This window comes from Mycteria americana, chromosome 2 (assembly GCF_035582795.1).
Source record: "Mycteria americana isolate JAX WOST 10 ecotype Jacksonville Zoo and Gardens chromosome 2, USCA_MyAme_1.0, whole genome shotgun sequence".
Taxonomy (NCBI): Eukaryota; Metazoa; Chordata; class Aves; order Ciconiiformes; family Ciconiidae; genus Mycteria; species Mycteria americana.
The window spans coordinates 78,185,038-78,203,274 of record NC_134366.1 but is presented as its reverse complement, the minus strand read 5'-3'; the positions used below and the strand labels follow the sequence as shown (position 1 = coordinate 78,203,274).

The window sequence follows — 18,237 nt, the reverse complement described above, 5'->3', positions numbered from 1 at the left end:
CCAATTCTATTATTTTGGCATGTGCGCTTGAAACAGCATCACTTAAAGTGTTTCTTCCCTCCAGAAGTCCTACGTAATGTAACACATCACAGACACAATCGTGCATTTTGTCTGTTCTGGAATATATTTTATTGCCTTATTCCTTTTCTGCTGTGTATACTGTAATTTTTAGGGTATGAAAACACTTAAGTAAAGTACAGAAACGTCATTACATTCCTACAATAGTCAAAAGGAAGTGTCAAAATTGCTCTATGAAAATACAGAAAACCTACCCGGACAACAATGTCTATGTACCATCATACATACCGCATACATTCACCACCACACTGATGCATGCTAGGCCATTCCACTAATGGCTCTCATGAAAGAGTTGTCTTGGTCACTCACAGTTAAGAAAAAAGGCAAACAAGGGAACTCTTACAGTGAGACATCATCAACTGAAAACTAACCAAACACAGAGAAAAAATGGACCGCAGGTATCACACTTGACTCTAAGCTCTTCTCCAACTCTTTAGAGAATTCATCCTTCGTACAGAAGTATCTAAAAAAACTGATAGAGTTCTGTGGACAACTAAACAGTCAATTTTATGGCAGTGCTATGGCATGCAGTAGTCTGTAAGAAATGCTGGAGGGTGACAGAGGTTTGCTGACCAAGAAGTACAGCACTGGATCCTGCAAGACTCTAACCGCCACCGTCCACCGAGTGCTTGTGTTTATCAGCCTGGTGTGACATCAGGGTCAGGGGCTTCTTTTGCTCTTACTGGAACTGCAGAGCATGATGAGTCAGAATACAAATGCTCTAGAGATTCACATGTCACTACAACAGACTTCTGCACACTTCGTACTTTGTACCATGCATACCTAGCTCAGTGTGCAATTTTTTTCTCTGTGGTCTCTGTTTTTTTCAAATTTGCAGTTCAGTTTTCTCTTTTGTACCAACCTGGGGAAAAGCAAGGGCTCAGTCTAGCTTTTCTGTTTAACACAAGCCTGTGAAGTGGCCTTTCCCATCCTAAAGCTTACATGACATTATTTCCTCAGTGATATGAAGCTCTAAAAAGTAAAATTGTCATAATAGTCAGCTACCGAACTGAAAAGAGAAATCCTACTGTAAACAACAGCTTGTTTTGTATTCTTAAAACATGCTGCCCATAATCTCTTCACACAGGATTAAGGAAGGATTAAAGCAGAGGACAAATAGAGGACAGAATACAATAGCTTTAAAGAATCTAGTAATTTGTGTAAATTTAGAGAATCTGAACAAGTACTAAATAGTTTAAGCAATTTTTCACTTTCACTATATTACTGGTGTTTTAAGCACTAGCAACAACTTTAAATTATTTTAGATGTCCGAATTACATTTCAAAATGTAATGAATAACAGCAAATCATCTGCATTTCTGCTGTACAAGTATTATGCATTACCAAAAGTTTTACATTTGCACGCTAAACAGGCTACTCTCAAATTAAAATACAAACTAGGATATATGACCCAATAAAGACCTCCCACACGGATAAACTTACACTTACAACCCAATTCCACCAACCTGTTTACAGTAACTGCTGAAATCACCAAAGCAGTTCACAGAGCATGGTCCTACCCTCAATGATCAAAACTGGCAGTATTGCACAGTACAGAATGCACGCTGATACAAACTTCAAAAGTTAAAAAAAAACCCAACCGCAAACCAACAAACAAATTGTTGCTACAAGAACCTTCTTTGTAGTGACTGTATATTACTAGAGCTGACAGTAATCAGGTCCCATGACAGGCAGACCCAGTTCTTGAGATTAACTACAAATCCATTACTCTAATCAAAGACCAGCAGTTATTTAAAAGCATGACTGCTCAGCTGCAAGCAAGAAGTTAATAACATTGACAACAAATATTTGTACTTTCAAATATACTGCCTTAAATAAGTTTTTTTAAAAAGTCTCTTCAAAAGTCTAATATGTTGTTTCACTTATTTGTACCAGGCATTCGGGACAGGGCATATCAAAAAGCAGGAACTCCAGTTTGCTGGAAATATTGTCCCTCATTTTGTTCCAAACCAGCTTTGGTTTCAAACTAAAATGATCCACACCAACTTTTTCAGGATGTTTCCACAGTGACCTGCCTGGATGCTGCCGCCCCGTGCCAGCAAGGTTACCTCTTCCCACCCCCGTGAAACCTCTTCCCGCTATGCAATGAGCAGCACAGCGAGTTGCAGGACAGTAATGGTTTCAGTGAGACCTGCTGCCGGACTTCCAAGTCTCCAGCCTCGGGCGGTGTCCAGAAGGAACACAGACCACTCATCTTTCAACGTCTCCGCATCACTGTAAGTGCCAATAAACGCCCGTTCCCATGCCAATTTTACTTTCGCCTTATGACATTCAGTTATCTCCCAAGAGCGTGCAGTTACCTCCCTTAATGCATGCTCACGGTGGAAAGGGGAGCACAAGTCTCCTCTCACTTACCCAGGCTGTGAAACTCAAGACCGCCTGGCCTGGAAGTTTCACCCTGGGTCTCACAAATAAAAATTCAGCCCCTCTCATTAACTCCGAACGTGTCAGGCTGCCAAGGCCTGGACCTGCCTTACCAGAGCCAAAGCAGGCAGGACCGCCATCTCCACACGCTGCACCTCTGATCCAAACAGAGCTTTTGCTCCTGAGCCCAGCACTGAAGAGCGGGCTAGCTCCTCATACACGCGAGGAAAGGCCACTAGCGACCCGGCCCACCTCAAATCAGCCGGGAGCCTGGGAGGAGCCGTCCTGGTCAGGGACGGACGACGGACCCTGCCCTACTCCCGCTCCAGCCTAAACCGGCAGCTCCTCCTTCCTGGTGGGACCCTGGGGCCGCCCCCGCCCCAAACGGCCCGGCCCCGGGCAGGCGGGACGCGAACACGAACAGACACCCGCTCCGGACGCCCACCGTCCCCGCTGGGGACCCAACCCCTCCCCACCGCCTCCGAGCGCGGCCGCCCACTCACTGCGGTGACAGCCGGGCGGTGACAGCCGGGCCGCCCCCACCGCCGGGCCGCGCTCCCTCGTCGCCGGGGCGACGGCGCGGGGCCGCGGGGGAGGGGCCTGCCGCTGGCCCCGCCCCTCTCGCCGAGGTCACGTGGCGCAGCGGGCGGGCGGGCCCTGCCAGGTGCGGGCGCAGGCGTGCGTGTGCCCACGCATGCGCGTTTGCGTGGCGCGGGGGGGGGGGCCCACAAGGGTGTGCGTGTGACACTCGAGGGCGTCGAGGCGTCTGGGCGTGCAGGTGCCGTTCAGGGGGAGGTCTTCGAAGCGGAGCGGCAGGCAGGGAGGTGGGAGGCGGCGGCGGCCACGCTCTGCGGGAGGGCGAGGGCCAGGGCAGGAGCGGTGGCCAGGCAGGGGCCGTGTCACGTGCTGCCTGAAGGGGACACCGTGACCCGCCAGCTCGTCTCGAGGGTGTCCTTGCTATCGTTACTGTTAACGGTGGCGATAATGATGTATTAAATACAGCCACCGGCTAAGCCACCCCGTGCTTGGCATTTGTACAGAAAGTCCTAGCTGGAATATGCGTAGCTGTAATGAAGTCTGAAGTTTTTTTGGGGTTCCCCCTCCCACCCCCCCGCGTTTTTCTTTTATTATTTATTGTAAGCAGTTTATTAAAATGTGCGTTGCTCATGTAGATGCAGGGGGGAACTTCTGAATGCTATGTATGTATTCTAATATATATATATTTCTGTTACGAAGTTTATTCTCGGTCCTTTGTAACCCGCATTTCTCCAGCGTGTACAGAAGGCACGGTTAGTAAAAATTGCACATTTAGCATGCGAGTCCACGAGTAGCTTTGGCAGTGAAGTCCCATTTTAAGCTTTAATTCTCAACGTGAGTTTGAACTTCCTATGTTTTAATGTTTTTGAGAGCGAGGGGCAAGAAAAGGAGGCGATCTTTTCAACACAGTAACTACTAGTGGCACCGTGGAGGGAACGGCAGAAAATTGGTTTAGAAATTCAGATTCATATCTGCTTCACCAAGCTGGCGGCTCAGGCTTGCTGAGCAAAAATGGGAGGCTGTCTTAATTATACCTCCCCCCACCCCCCCAGTTCCTCATTAACTGGCGTGGTAGCTTTGTGATGGTTTAAGCGCCGTTGACAGATTAATTGCTCCTACCTCAAGTCAACTGAGTGGAACGTGGGGCTATGGGAATCGGTTTTCTGGAATCCAAGGGATTCAGCTACTCACACACAGCGTACTGAAATGAAAGTACAAGAAAACAACATTATATTTTCTGAAACGGAATATGCCATTTCCTTTATTGAAATAAAACATTGGAGGTGCCTCCCGGGTAAAATGAAGTTCAAAGGTGAGACGTGGATGTGAGAAGGGAGAAGGTACCATCACCCGCATGGGCAGGATTCAGGCAGAGATTCAGTAGGAGTTGATCATACGTGGCAAAGCATTTAACCATGCGTTCACCTGTAAGGATGTGTTTGAACGCTACTACATGTATACATTACGTGCGTAGAAGTACCTCTCCACTGTCAGTGGAAACGATGCAGCAGTTGCCCTGTGATGTCCCCTCCCTGCCCTCAGGTCCTTTCCTCTCCGTCTCTTCAGCTTAAGTCTTGTCCCATGGCTGCCCTTCTTTCCCAGTGATGGGCTCCCTCCTCCTCCTCTGGTGCTGCCACCCAATTTCTACAGCTATCCCTCCGGCTACCTTCCCCTCCAGGGCCGTGGGGCTGACAGGAGGTTTCCTGGGATCTTGCTGTGCTTGTGTGCCTGAGTGTTACGTGGGCTGTAAGACTGGTTTGTGAAACTGTAATCCCTTCTCCAAAGAGATTCGACTGTGGAAGGGAAGGAGGCTACAGCTGCTTTCATGGTCTTATCTGGGAAGTCCCTACAACACTGTTCTTGGTTGCTTCTGGGGCATTTCTAGTCTAATTACAGTCTAACTACTTGTAAGAGATCTGGCACAAGCAAGGGATCTAATGTTTAAACAATTTCTATATTATTTTTGCACAGGTGCAGCACTTAAGTCTGTATTCTGTTACCAGGACCTTGTGTCTGTCAATTGTTGGCACTTTCTGTAACGCTCCCCGACATTTCACGTGCATGAAGACAGAAAGGCTGTAGACAGAACTTGCCAGTGTTTAAGCCAAACTGCAGCATGGTGTGGAGTTGCAGGACAAGCACTGCAACCCAGTCACTTAACACTTCATTTTGTCATGAAGACATGAGAGAGGTGCTGTGCTGTGCTCTTGCTATGAACCAGGAAACCGAAGGAAAGGCAACAGGCTGGAACAAAGAGACCCAGGAGCTGCAGCGATGTTTGTAAGCCTTGCGAAAGGACCTCCAAGGCCATCCTCATGCACCTGCTTCCCTGCTCATTTTACACACCACCACAAGCAGACCCACTGCTAATTTTCTGTTGAAAGAACCCTCTTTGGTTGTGGTCCTTAAAGGTGTCGATGCTTTGCTCAAATGCCAGCGTCAGTACCAGAAACCGGCTTCTCCCAAACACCATCACAGCAAATGACAGCATGCATGTTGAAGCTAATAGGGGTTGTGTAAACTTCACTTGGTTTCTGTTTGTTTGAATGAGTTTGAGCCAAACGAGCGACGTTTCTGGGTGATACTTACTCGCCCCTGTACCATCCCACTGATCCTCGTGTTGCACAGGGACTCTTGCGAGCCCACGGAGGCGTCGTGTTGAAATGCACTCTCCGTTTTGCACAACCCCAACCGTAGCGCTGCATAAACAGTAACTGGCTCACCCTCCCTTCGCTCGTGACAGGCAGATATTTACACAGCTAGAACACCGAAGGCAGTTATCCAGACATGGGACACCACCATACGCTGGTCTCATTACCTTTCAGGCAGAGGGGTTTTAACAGGCCTGGACTAACTTTTCACTCTGTGTGTTGGGAGGAACTATTCCAACATTAAAGGTCCCCTTTCTTCCCTTTTTATCGGCATGTGACTGCTACTGATAAGGGTGGGAATGACATGAACTTTCCTAAATGTGTAATCCAGCTCTTCAGAAGACCTCCTGCATCTCTAGAAATGCATCGTGCATCCTGCTAAATGGTTGTCTCTCAAGAAGCATGACCCACTTTTGTGAATGGGAGCAGCTTGATTGTGTTAGATAGCTTCCCCCAAAAAAACACCAAGAAAACCCCTAGAAATCCAGAAAAAATCCCAGAAGACCCCCAGGAAAAAAAGAAAAAAAGTCTCAGAAATCATATTCTGCTCTGTTGCATCGTCAGTGTCCATACGGTAGCTCTAGTTTCCACCCACAGAGCTCAGAGGAAAGCTTGCCTCTGTCTTTAAAGATGATAGTCTGTACCCCAAACGAGGACATCAACTACCTCAAGCCCAGTAAGCCCAAAACAGCCAAGTTTCTGTGTGCCTTGTTTGTAGCATTTAGTGTATTTGAAAAGCCCAGAGGTGACCTGCTTTCGGAGGAGGAGCAAAGGCTAGGCGAATTGCTCAGACTCTCACTGGAGGTCTTCGGCAGGACTAGGTGGACACACGTGGCCGTGGAGCGGGACAGCGTGCCAGGCTCCGTCCTCCCAGCAGGAGGAGATGGGACCACGAAATGATGCCCACGTGTAGTTGCACCCATCGGATGCGTGACATACGGCTGCATTCGGTGGGTACGCGGTTGAAAAACATTTGTCACGTGGCCTCTTGTCTCTGGGAGGCATCCATTCAACACTTGGGCTTTTAAACTTTGCCATTAAGAGGCTGCTGTTTTGGTACAAAGAGCAGCCTCAGCGTGGGGACAGATGGTGCTTTACCTCAGTAGGGCCCTTGTAGTCCATATGAAGCCAGAGCCACAGGTGGCCGAGGTTTGAAAGCGCCTTTTTCCCCCTCCCTCTGTGACTTTGCCATAACAACTGGAATTTGTTAGATGAAGACGTCTGCCGCAGTACAGGATGCGGGCTGGCGAGGGGCTCCTCTCATGTGCTCGAGGCAGGACCAGAAACTGCCCTTGAAGGGGATGATTAATGGAAGAGAAGCTGCTTACTCAGGGACCGAAGGGAACGCGTCTTTCTTCAGGATGCTGCTTTGCTTGAGAAACACGCTTTTAAAGTCAATCCTGCAGCTATATAAACCAACAAGGAGGCTTTCAATTTCAGCTTTTTTTGTTACAGAAGCTCACGCTGCCTTTACAGTTATATATTTTGGAGAGAAAACTATGTACAGCATCTGGTCTTTTGTCTGAAAAAGGTAACATACAGATACCTTGTCCCAGACACTTGTGCATGAAAGGGAGCAAGTGAAGAAAGACTGCAATACCCTTCAGAGTGGCTTTATTTGTTCTAGTGCTACAGATGATGCGGTGAGGCAATTGCTACTGTAGCTTTTTACTGTACTTAAACACCTGTCAAGTTTATTAGAATTAAGTCCACACCCAAAAAGTAGCATCTTAACACAATTGGCTGCATTTTCTTAACTGGTGCACAAAGTTCTGCTTAAAAGGCTGTGTTTAAGAGCATAGCGTAATGATTTAAGCATACAGCTACAATGACAAGTTTTATACCAGTAATATTAACAGCACAAAACCCCCACAGCTTGTCTTAATGTTTTAATACACTTGAAGCTTGAGTTGTGGTTGTTTAACTCCTCTAAAATCAATATAAAAATGGAGCAACTTACAGCTTTAACATTTTCTTTGACTTTCGATTCTGCTGTGAATCTTTCCAGATTTTGTAGTCATTTTGTTTGGTCTTATTCACCTCGAATATGTTTCTTTTTCTTTTAAACTTAGAAGGCTGTAAATCTTAATTTTTATTCTACATGCCAAATGCCTTAATATGATTTGGAGCACAGATGAGAAATCTCAGTTCTGTCAAACAGGCATAGTGTTATATATTCCTAAACTCTAAAACTTTGCATCAGTCTTTCTGGGTGGTAACTTGGGGTTTTTTTGGGGGTTTGTTTTGTTTTTGTTTTTTTTTTAAGGTTAGTATATGGGCTAATTATCAAACTGATGTTGCTCACCTGAATCTGTTCTTGTCAGTAATTTAAAACCTGGTAGAAGAATTGCCATGAGAGTTTAACAAGAGCCAAGTGAGGTATACAGCAAATATCCTAAAAGGCAAGGTAAGCTTGCTGCAGATGAATTCATTTAGTCTTTTTGTAAATTCCAGCTTCACATGGCTTGAATTTTTAAAATGCTGAACAATCCACTGCTGAAACAGGATGCTATTAGCTAAATTCCTGTGGGGCTCAATTTCACATTATCAGAGTGCACACATTGTTTTCATAAAAATACAAAAAGAAAGAAGATAAACTACACCAGAAATAATGATTTTAAAAACTCAGGTATTTGTACACCATACTTTACAAGTAAGATTTGTTTAGCAGTTTGATGATAGCATTACAAAGTTCTGTATGTCAAAGCCAACTAGTCAGCTGCTCATGTTAGTTTACATGGTGCTTTGTTTTTAACCGTGATTTCGTGTTTATTGAAAAGGTACAGTAGTATACTGTTACTCAAAGCATAGCAAAAATATACAAAAGCCAGATTTTCCAAAATATTTGAATGTCCAGAAAGTTAAAGATACTTGGTAACTTAATAATAATAATAATAAATTCTGTCACCCTGACCAATCCCCTGGGTCTACGTAGCTCCCTTGCTCAGCACACATGGTTTGGGTATGGGTTCCATTCCCCAGTACTAAGCAGCTTTCAAAGTACCTAAGTCTTAAACCAGCAGTGCTCCTCTATTTCTTCTTCTTCCTGGCATACTGGAGAATTAGTTCAATTAGCTAGGAATTTGGGGATGCAAGTCCTTACGTTTCCTTTGTTTAGCTCAGGGTGTCTGGAAATTTTGTTTTCTGACTTCTCAGTTTGTTGGTTGCTTCATTTCCAGGAGAACAGTGCTGTCATGGGGAGTTATGACTGCAGAGAGAAAAATGACTAGGAAAGTCTCTTAGAGGAAGGAGAAGGATCTAATGGAGATGCAGTGCAGAAAGGCAACGAGGGAAGGTGCATTCAACGCTGACCTGTACCGCTAAGCAGCTAGGATGTTGCATTTTTAGACAGGATGGAGTTGTTATTCGTGGGTAAAGCGAGTTTCTGCAGTAATACCTGCCCAGTATTGGTCTGCCAGCTTGCCAGACCCCTTCAGACAAAGAGCAGTTTCACTGCAAATGGTCTTCAGGACTATATATGCAACCCTGACACCCACGCGATGCTGGGCATGCTTGGTGGGGGTCACCTGAGCCCTCTTGCCTCCAGGTCGAGTGTTGCAGGGGGTCGGTTCCCGGTGATGGTGGGGCTATTCCTGGGCTTTCCCTTTTGCATAGAAAGGCTGGACAGTCTGTAGTCTTGATGCAGGGGATCAAAAAGCAACATGAAGTGAGCGTGCAGATTTTTCATTTCTCATTTCAGAGAAACCTAGCTGGTCTTTCCATTCATCAAATGGATCACGGCAGGTGAACAGACGAGTCAGGTGAATTATTTGGCAAATTGTCTTGCTTTCATTTATTTTATTTCTTTCATTTTCTGTCATTTCTTTCAGTTGACTATAATCTATAGGCACCTTCCTTCATCTTTTTTTCCATTACCTGGTAAGCATTTTCTTTTTTACAGATGGAGCATTTTCTCTCAAAGCTGGAGGCATCTGGCAGGAGTTGTGGCTACAAGCGGATTGCATCCCCCGTCAGAGGAGCCTGTTGTCTTCCAGAGATGCCGTGCCTCCACGCTGCCTTCACCCAGATGTGTTTGGACTCAGCTCCTTGTGCCATTTTAGAGATTAGGTGGGGCTGGTTTGAAATTTTGTGCAAAATATGCTTCACTCAGCACAGCTCCAGAAAGGCACTTTTGGGGGATAAGCTGTTGTGATGTACTGCTTCCTCACCTCTCCTCAAATCCCAAACCACCGGGCTTAGCATGTACATGGTCAGCACGAGAATGTATTTTTCCATTTGCATGTATTTGCCATTTAGGCAACGTTTAGTCAATAATCAGCACTCTCAAACCTTAAAGTCTGTCCTTCGTGCTCAGTATAGCTGTTCCCCAGTGGTGGCCCATACCGATAGGTCTCCACGCTCTCGGCTGGTTCGGACTTTGTGGGGACCGGGTCATGCTGGTAGAGCAACGCTGACTTTATCATCCCAAAGTCTTCCTGAATCTTCATTCCTGAATAGATAGCACCCGAGACATTTTCTGCCACGTGGGTATAGCTCTGAAGATTTTTCATATCGCAGAGGTTGTCACTGTATTTCAGCGCGGACGGCTTGTAGGCCTGGTAGGACACCTTGGTGGTGGTTGTGATGACGGTTTGCAACGGCGGGGCTATGGGAGAGGGGCTGGAACCATACCTGCAGGGGTAGTCCCCACCGTAGTAAGGGTGGTTAGCGCTCGTTTGCATCTGTCCGTAGTCACTCCGGTCTCCGCTGCCAGTTTTCCCCCAAGCTGGTTTCAGTCCGTAATGTCTGCCAGGGTTATCAAAGCTCTTATCATGGGTGGTCATGGCATTGTAGTGAGATCCATTCAAACCGATGGGGTCAGCATCGATGGCAGGACTTGTCAGATCTTTGTAAAATGTTGGGTAAGGGTTGGAGCTTATAAAGGTAGGAACTCCAAACTCATAGCTGCACGGCCTGGGCATATAGATCCTTGGATTGGGGCACTTTGGGTATGGCGATAGCTGGTCCTCTTGGAAGCTGGCTGAGTCGTAAGATGCTTTGTAGAGGTCAGCGTTTTGCAGCGAAGGGTAAGACTGGGCTGGAATCGAAAAATTGGTGTCTGTGATGATACCGACCCTTTCTGGGCCATCCACGCAGGGCAGATTCTGTAGGTTATTGGCATAACTGCCGCTATCATCGTACCTTCCAGCCTGACAAGGACAAGTAGATCTTTGAGATTCGGGAATGGATCCTGCCCACACAAACGTATATGTCTCAACACTTGCACTATTGCTCATTTCAGCCCCAAATGAACGGAGGTAGTGTGGTGTAAAGCTTTGTTTTGCCCTGGGATCCCTAGTACGTGCTTATGACACCTTTTTAATTGACTAAAAAAATCTTGACTTACCTCTGAGTTTAGAGTTCTCTTTTTCTGGGAATGGTGAGAAAAGGACATTTGCTTCTTAATTGCACTTCGTCTTGCTTCTGCCTCCAATTTGCTCTCTGGCCTGGGGTGGTCATGGACTCCTTTAGCCTAAATTAGGTTTAACAAAGAATTAGATGTGAACTGGAAGGAGATAAGAGAAAATGCAATAGTAGAATGAGAGGTAGCCACAGCATGGTCTGTGGTTTGGCACAAGAAAACGGGGAGGAGAAACTAAACAACAAGGAGGGATTAAATTTAAAAATAAATAAAATAAATCGTGATTTGCAGGTAGCTAGAAGAAATAAGAGTGAGGGAGAAGTCAGCGCGGACTGCAGAGCTGCAAGGCTGGATGATGAAGGAGCAAAGGTGTTACCTGTGTTTGTGACATTCAGGAGTAGCTGATTAGAACCAAGGGAAAAAAAAGATTATAAATTTAGTTTGGTTGATTTTCTGCAGTCCAGGATCTCAGTTCTGCTGTGTAACAGCCATCACTAAACCAGCATAAATAGGCTTTAAAGAGGTTTAATGCCACCAGATGACAAATATTCTCTACTCTAAAGACAGTAAACACCTTCTTCAAGAGGACTGGAAAGCATACCCTGGAAAGCCATCCAGAGATGCTCTGCTATTGAAACATCTGTGGATATGCAGATCTATGTATCCAAAGCTGTACTGATATAGGATAAAACAATATATTCTACATGTCCTTACACATTACATTTCCCTAAATGGATCTCCATATAGTCCCTAATATGAAGTGGGAAACTTAAAATTGCTTTTAAAATGCTGTTCTTTCTCCAGTAGAAATTAACTTCTAAGTGAGGATTTATCAACTATTTGACGGTAAAAATCTTCAATTGTCACATGTCTGTAACAGAATATCTGAATAATAGTAATACTACTACTACTAATAATAATAATAAAAAAAAGGTGAGAATTTGGAATGTGGCCAGTTTTGCTCCATCTCTGACTGGAGAACAGAATTCACTGCAGTGTGGGTCAGGGAAAAAAAAAATAAAATCATCCAGCAGAGAATGTAATCTCATAGAACAGAAGCTTTTTGTGAATTTAGTGTCCTAATGTTGCTAAAAAAGAACAAATCAACATGAAATTGCAAATTTTAGCTTTCTAAATTTCCTTTTTTTCTGGCAAGTTTTAAAATTATCTTAAAATTCAAAGGTTATTTTCACATGAAATAGAATTTTCACATTTCAACTTGTGCAATTTAAGGCTTTCCTTTCCCCATTTATTTATTTTAATAGAAAATAAATATTAGGTCCTTAGTGAGATTCAGATATCAGACACGCCAGGGTGCAGGACAACTTTTGTGTTCATATTTGTGTACTGTAAACAGGAGAATTTTAGACATCTACAATGATGTTATAGTTAAAATTGAATATAGTTAACCCTCAAGTACTGCTTTTAAAAAGACACCCAGGTGTTATTGTTTTATTTGTTCTTGCCATGTTTGTGCTACAGAGGAATTCAGTCATGGACCAGAACTCCACCATGCTCACCATTACACAAGAAAAAAAAGAAGAAAAAAAGGGGAGGGGGAAATAAATCTCTCTATATATGTATATAGATATAGTTTTTGTGTATAGGTATAATTTGTGTGTGTGTGTGCACATGTGTATGCATGCTTTTTACCTGGAAAAATATTGCTTTGCCATCAAGCCTCCAGAAGTTAGTGACTGGATAGCCACTGTGTCCTCGGCAGGGAATAAGCTCAAGGGCCGAGTTACAGTTTGGGCAGGCTTTCTCTGTGAATAGAGGTAAAGAAACTACTGAAGACACTGTTAAAGGCAAGGTGTCGTCTGAGAGTAAACAGAGCTCAAGAGAATATGATCAGCCTTCACTGAAATTCAGATTAAAATATGACGTTCAAGGAAACGCAGCGTAGACTACCAAGCGTAACCGAATGGTATGGACTAGAGCTGCATCCCTGATATAAATGCTAATGAGTTAAAGGATTGTAGATCCATTTCCCCTTAAGTATTTACAGACAGACGTTGAGGAAATTTGGAACTAAATACATTCATCACGCTCTGCAATTACGCCTTAGTCTGCATGCAAGTAAGGGCGATCCCAGTTTAGAAATCAGGCCCAGCTGGAAGAAATGGTGTCCCTTGGGCATCCCATCTCTCCTTGGGCACCCCTCACTTTGCTGCTTCTGCCGAGCCTTGTCGCATATGGCGGGGCGAAGCTGCAGCCTGGCTCCGCCGGGCAGAGCACAGCTCCTGGCGCACACCACCACCCCCAGGCAGGACTTCTTGAGGATCTGGCAGTTGTGGTTGTTGGTGTTGCGCATGGCCCAGCCGCTGAGGTGTCTCTGCGCGTTCTTCTCCTCGCTGGAGTAGATGAACCGCACGTAGCCGTCGGGCCATTCCTGGAAGGCATCGAAGTGCTTGGGCTCCTGCGGCAGGGCAAGCGGGGTTGAGGGAGCAAGGCAGCAAGGAGGAGAGCAAGAGAATATTAGCAGGGTATTGCAACCTGATGGTTTTGCCCTGTTACAAAATACATCACGGGGAGAAAAAAAAAAGGGGCTTTTTCTATGATCACCCAAGCAGCAGAAAAAAAATTATTGGAAGAATAGCTTATTCAGAAATGCTCTATGAAAGGGGAAAGGCAGTCTGAGCTTCCATGTTTCACAAGAAAGTCAGGATCCTTTCCTCTTTTGCATCATGATCCGTAATAACATGGTCTGTTGCCACAGATGCCTCTTTGCAGTGAGGTTACCCAGCCGTGAAAGGCCAGCCTTGTTACCAGAACTTAATGAGTGGTCTACCACTGATGTGCCCGGACAGGACAGAAGCTGCCCCGCTCATACTTGCTATTAAGTTCTCCTCATTGTGGGATTGTGCACCTGCAGGCTGGAAACTAGAAGTTTTAGCTAAGGAATGGTTTCTTAAAGTGTGTCTAATATAAGTTGAATAAGGCTTCTACCAAAAAATAAAAATAAAGAAAATTGCCATTGCAAATATACTTCCAATATATGTTTAGGAGTTTGGAGAAAGAACATTTCAATTTGGGATGTCGCTGGCTTTCTGGAGTTCTGTACCAAAATGTAATTACCAGAACAATTAAAGAATGAGTAAGATTTTAAACTCCAAATATTTACAGTGCAAGTAAAGAATTCCTGCAATGCTCATTTAGCGTACATATGTACCACGTGCGAGCAATCCTGGTGAATGCGGGTAAACTACCAGCATTTACAGCATTAAGCCATTCTATAATCGCATGGGCTCTGTAAAATTAAATAAACTCCAAGATGAAAAAAGTTGTGAATTAACAATGCATTTGGAGCTCGCTGCTAGCAAAAAAAGTGGAACTCTCATTGCCAGTAAAACATCACATCAACAGACAAAATGTTTAGATGGCTTTAATTACATTAGCAGAAAATAGTCAATCCAAGCTTCTTGTTGACATTTCTTTAAGTGAGGAACAAGGGAGAAGAAAACCGGCTGAACAGCAGAGCTGAAGATTGTTTTAGGAGTTCATAACACAGCTGGCCAAAGCTGTGTCTCAAATCCATATTTTTAATTACAAGTCATTTTGTAAGGACTGCTGCAGCCCATCAAGACCCACGTAACCATACTTGAAAAGGTGCGGGAGAAGTAAACCAGCCATAAAAAACCCGAAGCTTGGCTCAGAAGCAAGATTTTTCCCCTGACATCCCAGCCGCCCGGCCCCACGTTGTAGCCGGTCGGGGACTTTTCTACCGCGCCCCCCACCACCCACCCACCGTGCCCGGTACCTGCGGCAGCTTGGGGTCGTTGATGTCCCAGGTGAGCTTCATGCCGGGGGGCGGCGGCAGGCGGCGACTCCCGCTTTTTTATGCGGTCGGGGTGTCCCGGGGGGGCGTGTGGGCTCCCAGCCGGCCCCGCAGGCGGGGCAGCAGCACCGTGCCCCCCTCTCGCCCCCCCGGCGGGCAAGGTCTGCTCCCCCTCCGCCCCCCCAAGTCCCCCCTCCGCTGCCGGTAGCTGGAGGTGGGGGGCCGCCGAGGGGTTCTTGCCCGAATCCCCCCCTAGCACGGGGTTGGGGTGGGGTGACCTCTGCAAATTTGAGCGGGGTCTGGCAGGCTACCCCGGCAGCAGCAGGGCTCTGCCCCTCGTTCCCGCGGAGGGTGGCAGGACCGGAGGGTGCCCATCTCCAGGCGCAGCTCTGCCCCGTCGGGATGCCCCTAATATTTGATTTCGAGCTGCCCGCAGCTTGAAAAGCCCCTGGGAGTCAAAGGGGCTGGACAAATAACCTGCTCTTCCCTAAATGCAGGCGTACAGCCACGCTTTAGACTTAGATAGAAACGAATTCAGTGCTATTAAGCGTGTTCTGTGCTCTATGACACAAGGTTTAAAACACAAAACCGGAGTCAGTGCCATCTTATCGATCGGCGTGTTTTAACTTACTAGAAAGTTACAGGTAACATTTTTTTTACCTTCTTCTTTTAGGAAAAAAATAGCCCATGGGGCTTTGGGGGAGGAGAAAAAAAAGTTTGCTTTTAGTTCTCAGAAACAGAAAGAACACAAAATGAAGTATGCACAATATGATAGAGATGGAATCGTTGAACGGCTAGTGCTGCTGCCATCCTCTAAACGATCCCACCTGTTCTGGCGGATTTTTGCATTCGCTTCTACCCCCTCTAAAAATTTACTGAACTTTACCACTAGCTTTGCAACATAAAAACCATCCTGTAGCAGAAGAGGCTAGCTGTGACTCCCCCCGATACAGAGCAGCCCCCACCGGGGCGTGGGGTCCCCCTTTTGTACCCTCCTGCTCGGACGGGGTGCCAGCCGCCAGCACCCGGCTGCGGGGGGCCCTTCCGAGCCGCCGCCCGCCGCACAGGTGCGGCTCTTCACCGCAGGTGTAAAACTCGGCTTTTTTTCCCCTGGCTTTTTTTTTTTTCCTCCCTCCCCTCTACCAGAGCCCGGGACGGAGTTAGGCGTGCTGAGGAAAGGAGAACGCTTGGGGCCGTGGGAAACGCTGGCGAGTGTCTCCCCTCCACCCCAAACGCGGGTTTGTCCAGCTGGCTGCGGTCGTGCGGGGGTCGTGGGGAAGGGGGCGTAAAGCGGCCCCAGCACCTTCCCCCCGCCCCGGCTCCCGGGCCGCCCCCCGCCGCGGAGCCGCAGCCCGGACCCGCCGCGCCATGGCCCGGGTAAGCGCCGCTCCCCGCGGCGGGGAACCGGCGGGTGGGGAGAGGAGGGGGGTACGCAGCGTGATGTCCCGGGGGACGCCCGCGGGGCCCCGCTACGGCTTCTCGTGGTCCCAGCTTTGGTAAACCTCCAGCTTGGGAGCGCGGGGTGATTTTGAAACTTTCCTTAGGAAATAAGGAAGGAAAACCAGCCTTTTGGGAGAGAGAGGGTGAGTAAACGGTCTGCAGCTCTTGGGCAGAAAAAGCGGGGTTTCTCTGTTTTTCTTTTCTCTCCCTTTTCTTTTTAAAGGAAGAAAAAAGTGAAGAACAGAATAGAGAGGCGAATGGCAACATGGCAGCCAGAGCAGAAGACTATGTAAATATCTCTTAAATGCATCCTTAGCTTTATCTTACAAATAGTTGCATATATATTTAACAGTGCATTCTTAAATGGACATGGCATGACCTAGAATTTTTAGTAATTTAATGTCATGTGGGAAGTGCAGCAGACCCCTTAATCTTTTCTTTAGTAAGTGGGAAGAAATTATTGTAATAGTTGCGAGACGTGGTAAGAATTACAAAGTGCGTGCACTGAAGGAGTTGCTTATTTCTTTACTCGGTATCCTTTAAGTTTACTTAGTTTCGAAGGTCCTGTCTCTTTTGGAGATTAAGACTGACATTTCACCTTCAGGTGTAACAGTAAAATGAAGGTAGAGAAACAAACGAAGTAAAAACAAATAAAAAGCCTACAACTTTTCAAATTACATTACAAGTATTTTCTCATAATCAGTGCTGCAATGATTCAAATGCCCGCTTATTTTAATGGCTAGCTGTTTGCTTCCCCTCCCTCCACAGCTCGAATCGCTTCTCACCGATGCTTTTAAGGGGAAGGGATTTCAGAAAATAAGCGAACTGCTTCAGGAGAGAGAAATAGAGCCTCCCCAGAAATACAGCAAATCTCTCTTCAACCAGCTAGATAAAGCACTGAGAAAAGCAAGTACCATAAATAATCTTAACCACCTTCATGCCCGGCTCCATGGATATCAGACTAATAAAGCGCGATGCTCTGTGTTTCTGTAGGAGCTGGACAAGAATGAATTCCAGAATGTTTCGCTGCTGCTGAAATGTATTCAGCTCTACTTTAAAAGTGATCTTCAAGAAGGGACGAGTTTGTTTATTGAGCAACGACTCGTAGAAAAGATGAGTACAATACTATATGTACAAGTTACTAATGTGATTTAAGGTTGCTTGCATCAGGAAAAGAACTCCAAGGAAGTGAGAACTAGAGGATGGCTTGCTGGCCACGCAGAAGCAAAATATTTTTTTAATATATTGCATGAGCTGAGTGGGAGAAAACGTTTGCTTTCATTGCATTACTCTCAGTACAGCAGCTAACATCATGGCTTCACTTATCACCTGACTTAATGGGTTTGTGGGCTTTTTTTTTAAGCTGACAATGGAGGGAGAAGATGAGTTTTGATGACTCCCATCTGTGAAATGATATAGAATTTCTAAATATATTTTAAGTGCTCCAGCAAAACATGATTTTAGTAATAGAATTGATGAGCAGTTTGTGCTTTTATAATTTTAAAAGCTGACATGCTCTTTCTGAAGGTCCCTTTCTAGATGCATAGTAAACCAGATGGATTTAATCTGTAGTTGTATTTTATCTCCTAATGGCACAATACTGATTTCAGCTGGTAATACTTGTAGTAGCAGAAATGCCTGTGAGCTGAAGAGGGCTAATACCTGCATCTAATGTAGCTAGGAGGGAACAGTTAACACTTGCTCTCTGGTAGCAGGGTTGTACCAAGGAGTCCTCAGTCCAAAATGTTGTAATCCTGCCTTGTAATTGTGCTTTTCAGGGATACAGTTGCTCAAAATTCCTGTATGGAGAGATTATTAATGAAGTTTCACCAATCTGAGCTCTGTACCTCCAGTTTTCTAGATATCAAGTTAGCCATAGGCATGTGATGCTATGCAGTACGTTTAATGACATAAAGTATTAAAATGATGACTTTGAAAAAGCTTGATGAATTTTTAAAATCTTATTTCACTGTGAATTGACGTCCTCTAGAAATTTCCATAGGAGTT

General features: G+C 45.7%; 1 protein-coding gene across 1 annotated transcript; it reads right to left on the bottom strand.

The window, feature by feature from the left end:
* Positions 1-9,918: 9,918 nt before the first annotated feature.
* GCM2 (glial cells missing transcription factor 2) lies at positions 9,919-14,814 on the bottom strand. Its single transcript, XM_075495623.1, has 5 exons — positions 14,773-14,814; positions 13,179-13,431; positions 12,666-12,778; positions 10,998-11,123; positions 9,919-10,800 (listed from the first exon to the last, which is right to left on the bottom strand). Exons 1-5 carry the CDS (start codon positions 14,812-14,814, stop codon positions 9,919-9,921), a joined length of 1,416 nt encoding a protein of 471 aa, XP_075351738.1.
* Positions 14,815-18,237: the final 3,423 nt, after the last annotated feature.

Coding starts and splice junctions, on each gene's coding strand:
- GCM2 (XM_075495623.1), bottom strand. CDS start 14,814: ATGAAGCTCACCTGGGACATCAACGACCCCAAGCTGCCGCAG. Junction 13,432..14,772: donor ACGACCCCAAGCTGCCGCAG/GTACCGGGCACG, acceptor GCCCTGCCGCAG/GAGCCCAAGCACTTCGATGC. Junction 10,801..10,997: donor AGAGAACTCTAAACTCAGAG/GTAAGTCAAGAT, acceptor TGTCCTTGTCAG/GCTGGAAGGTACGATGATAG.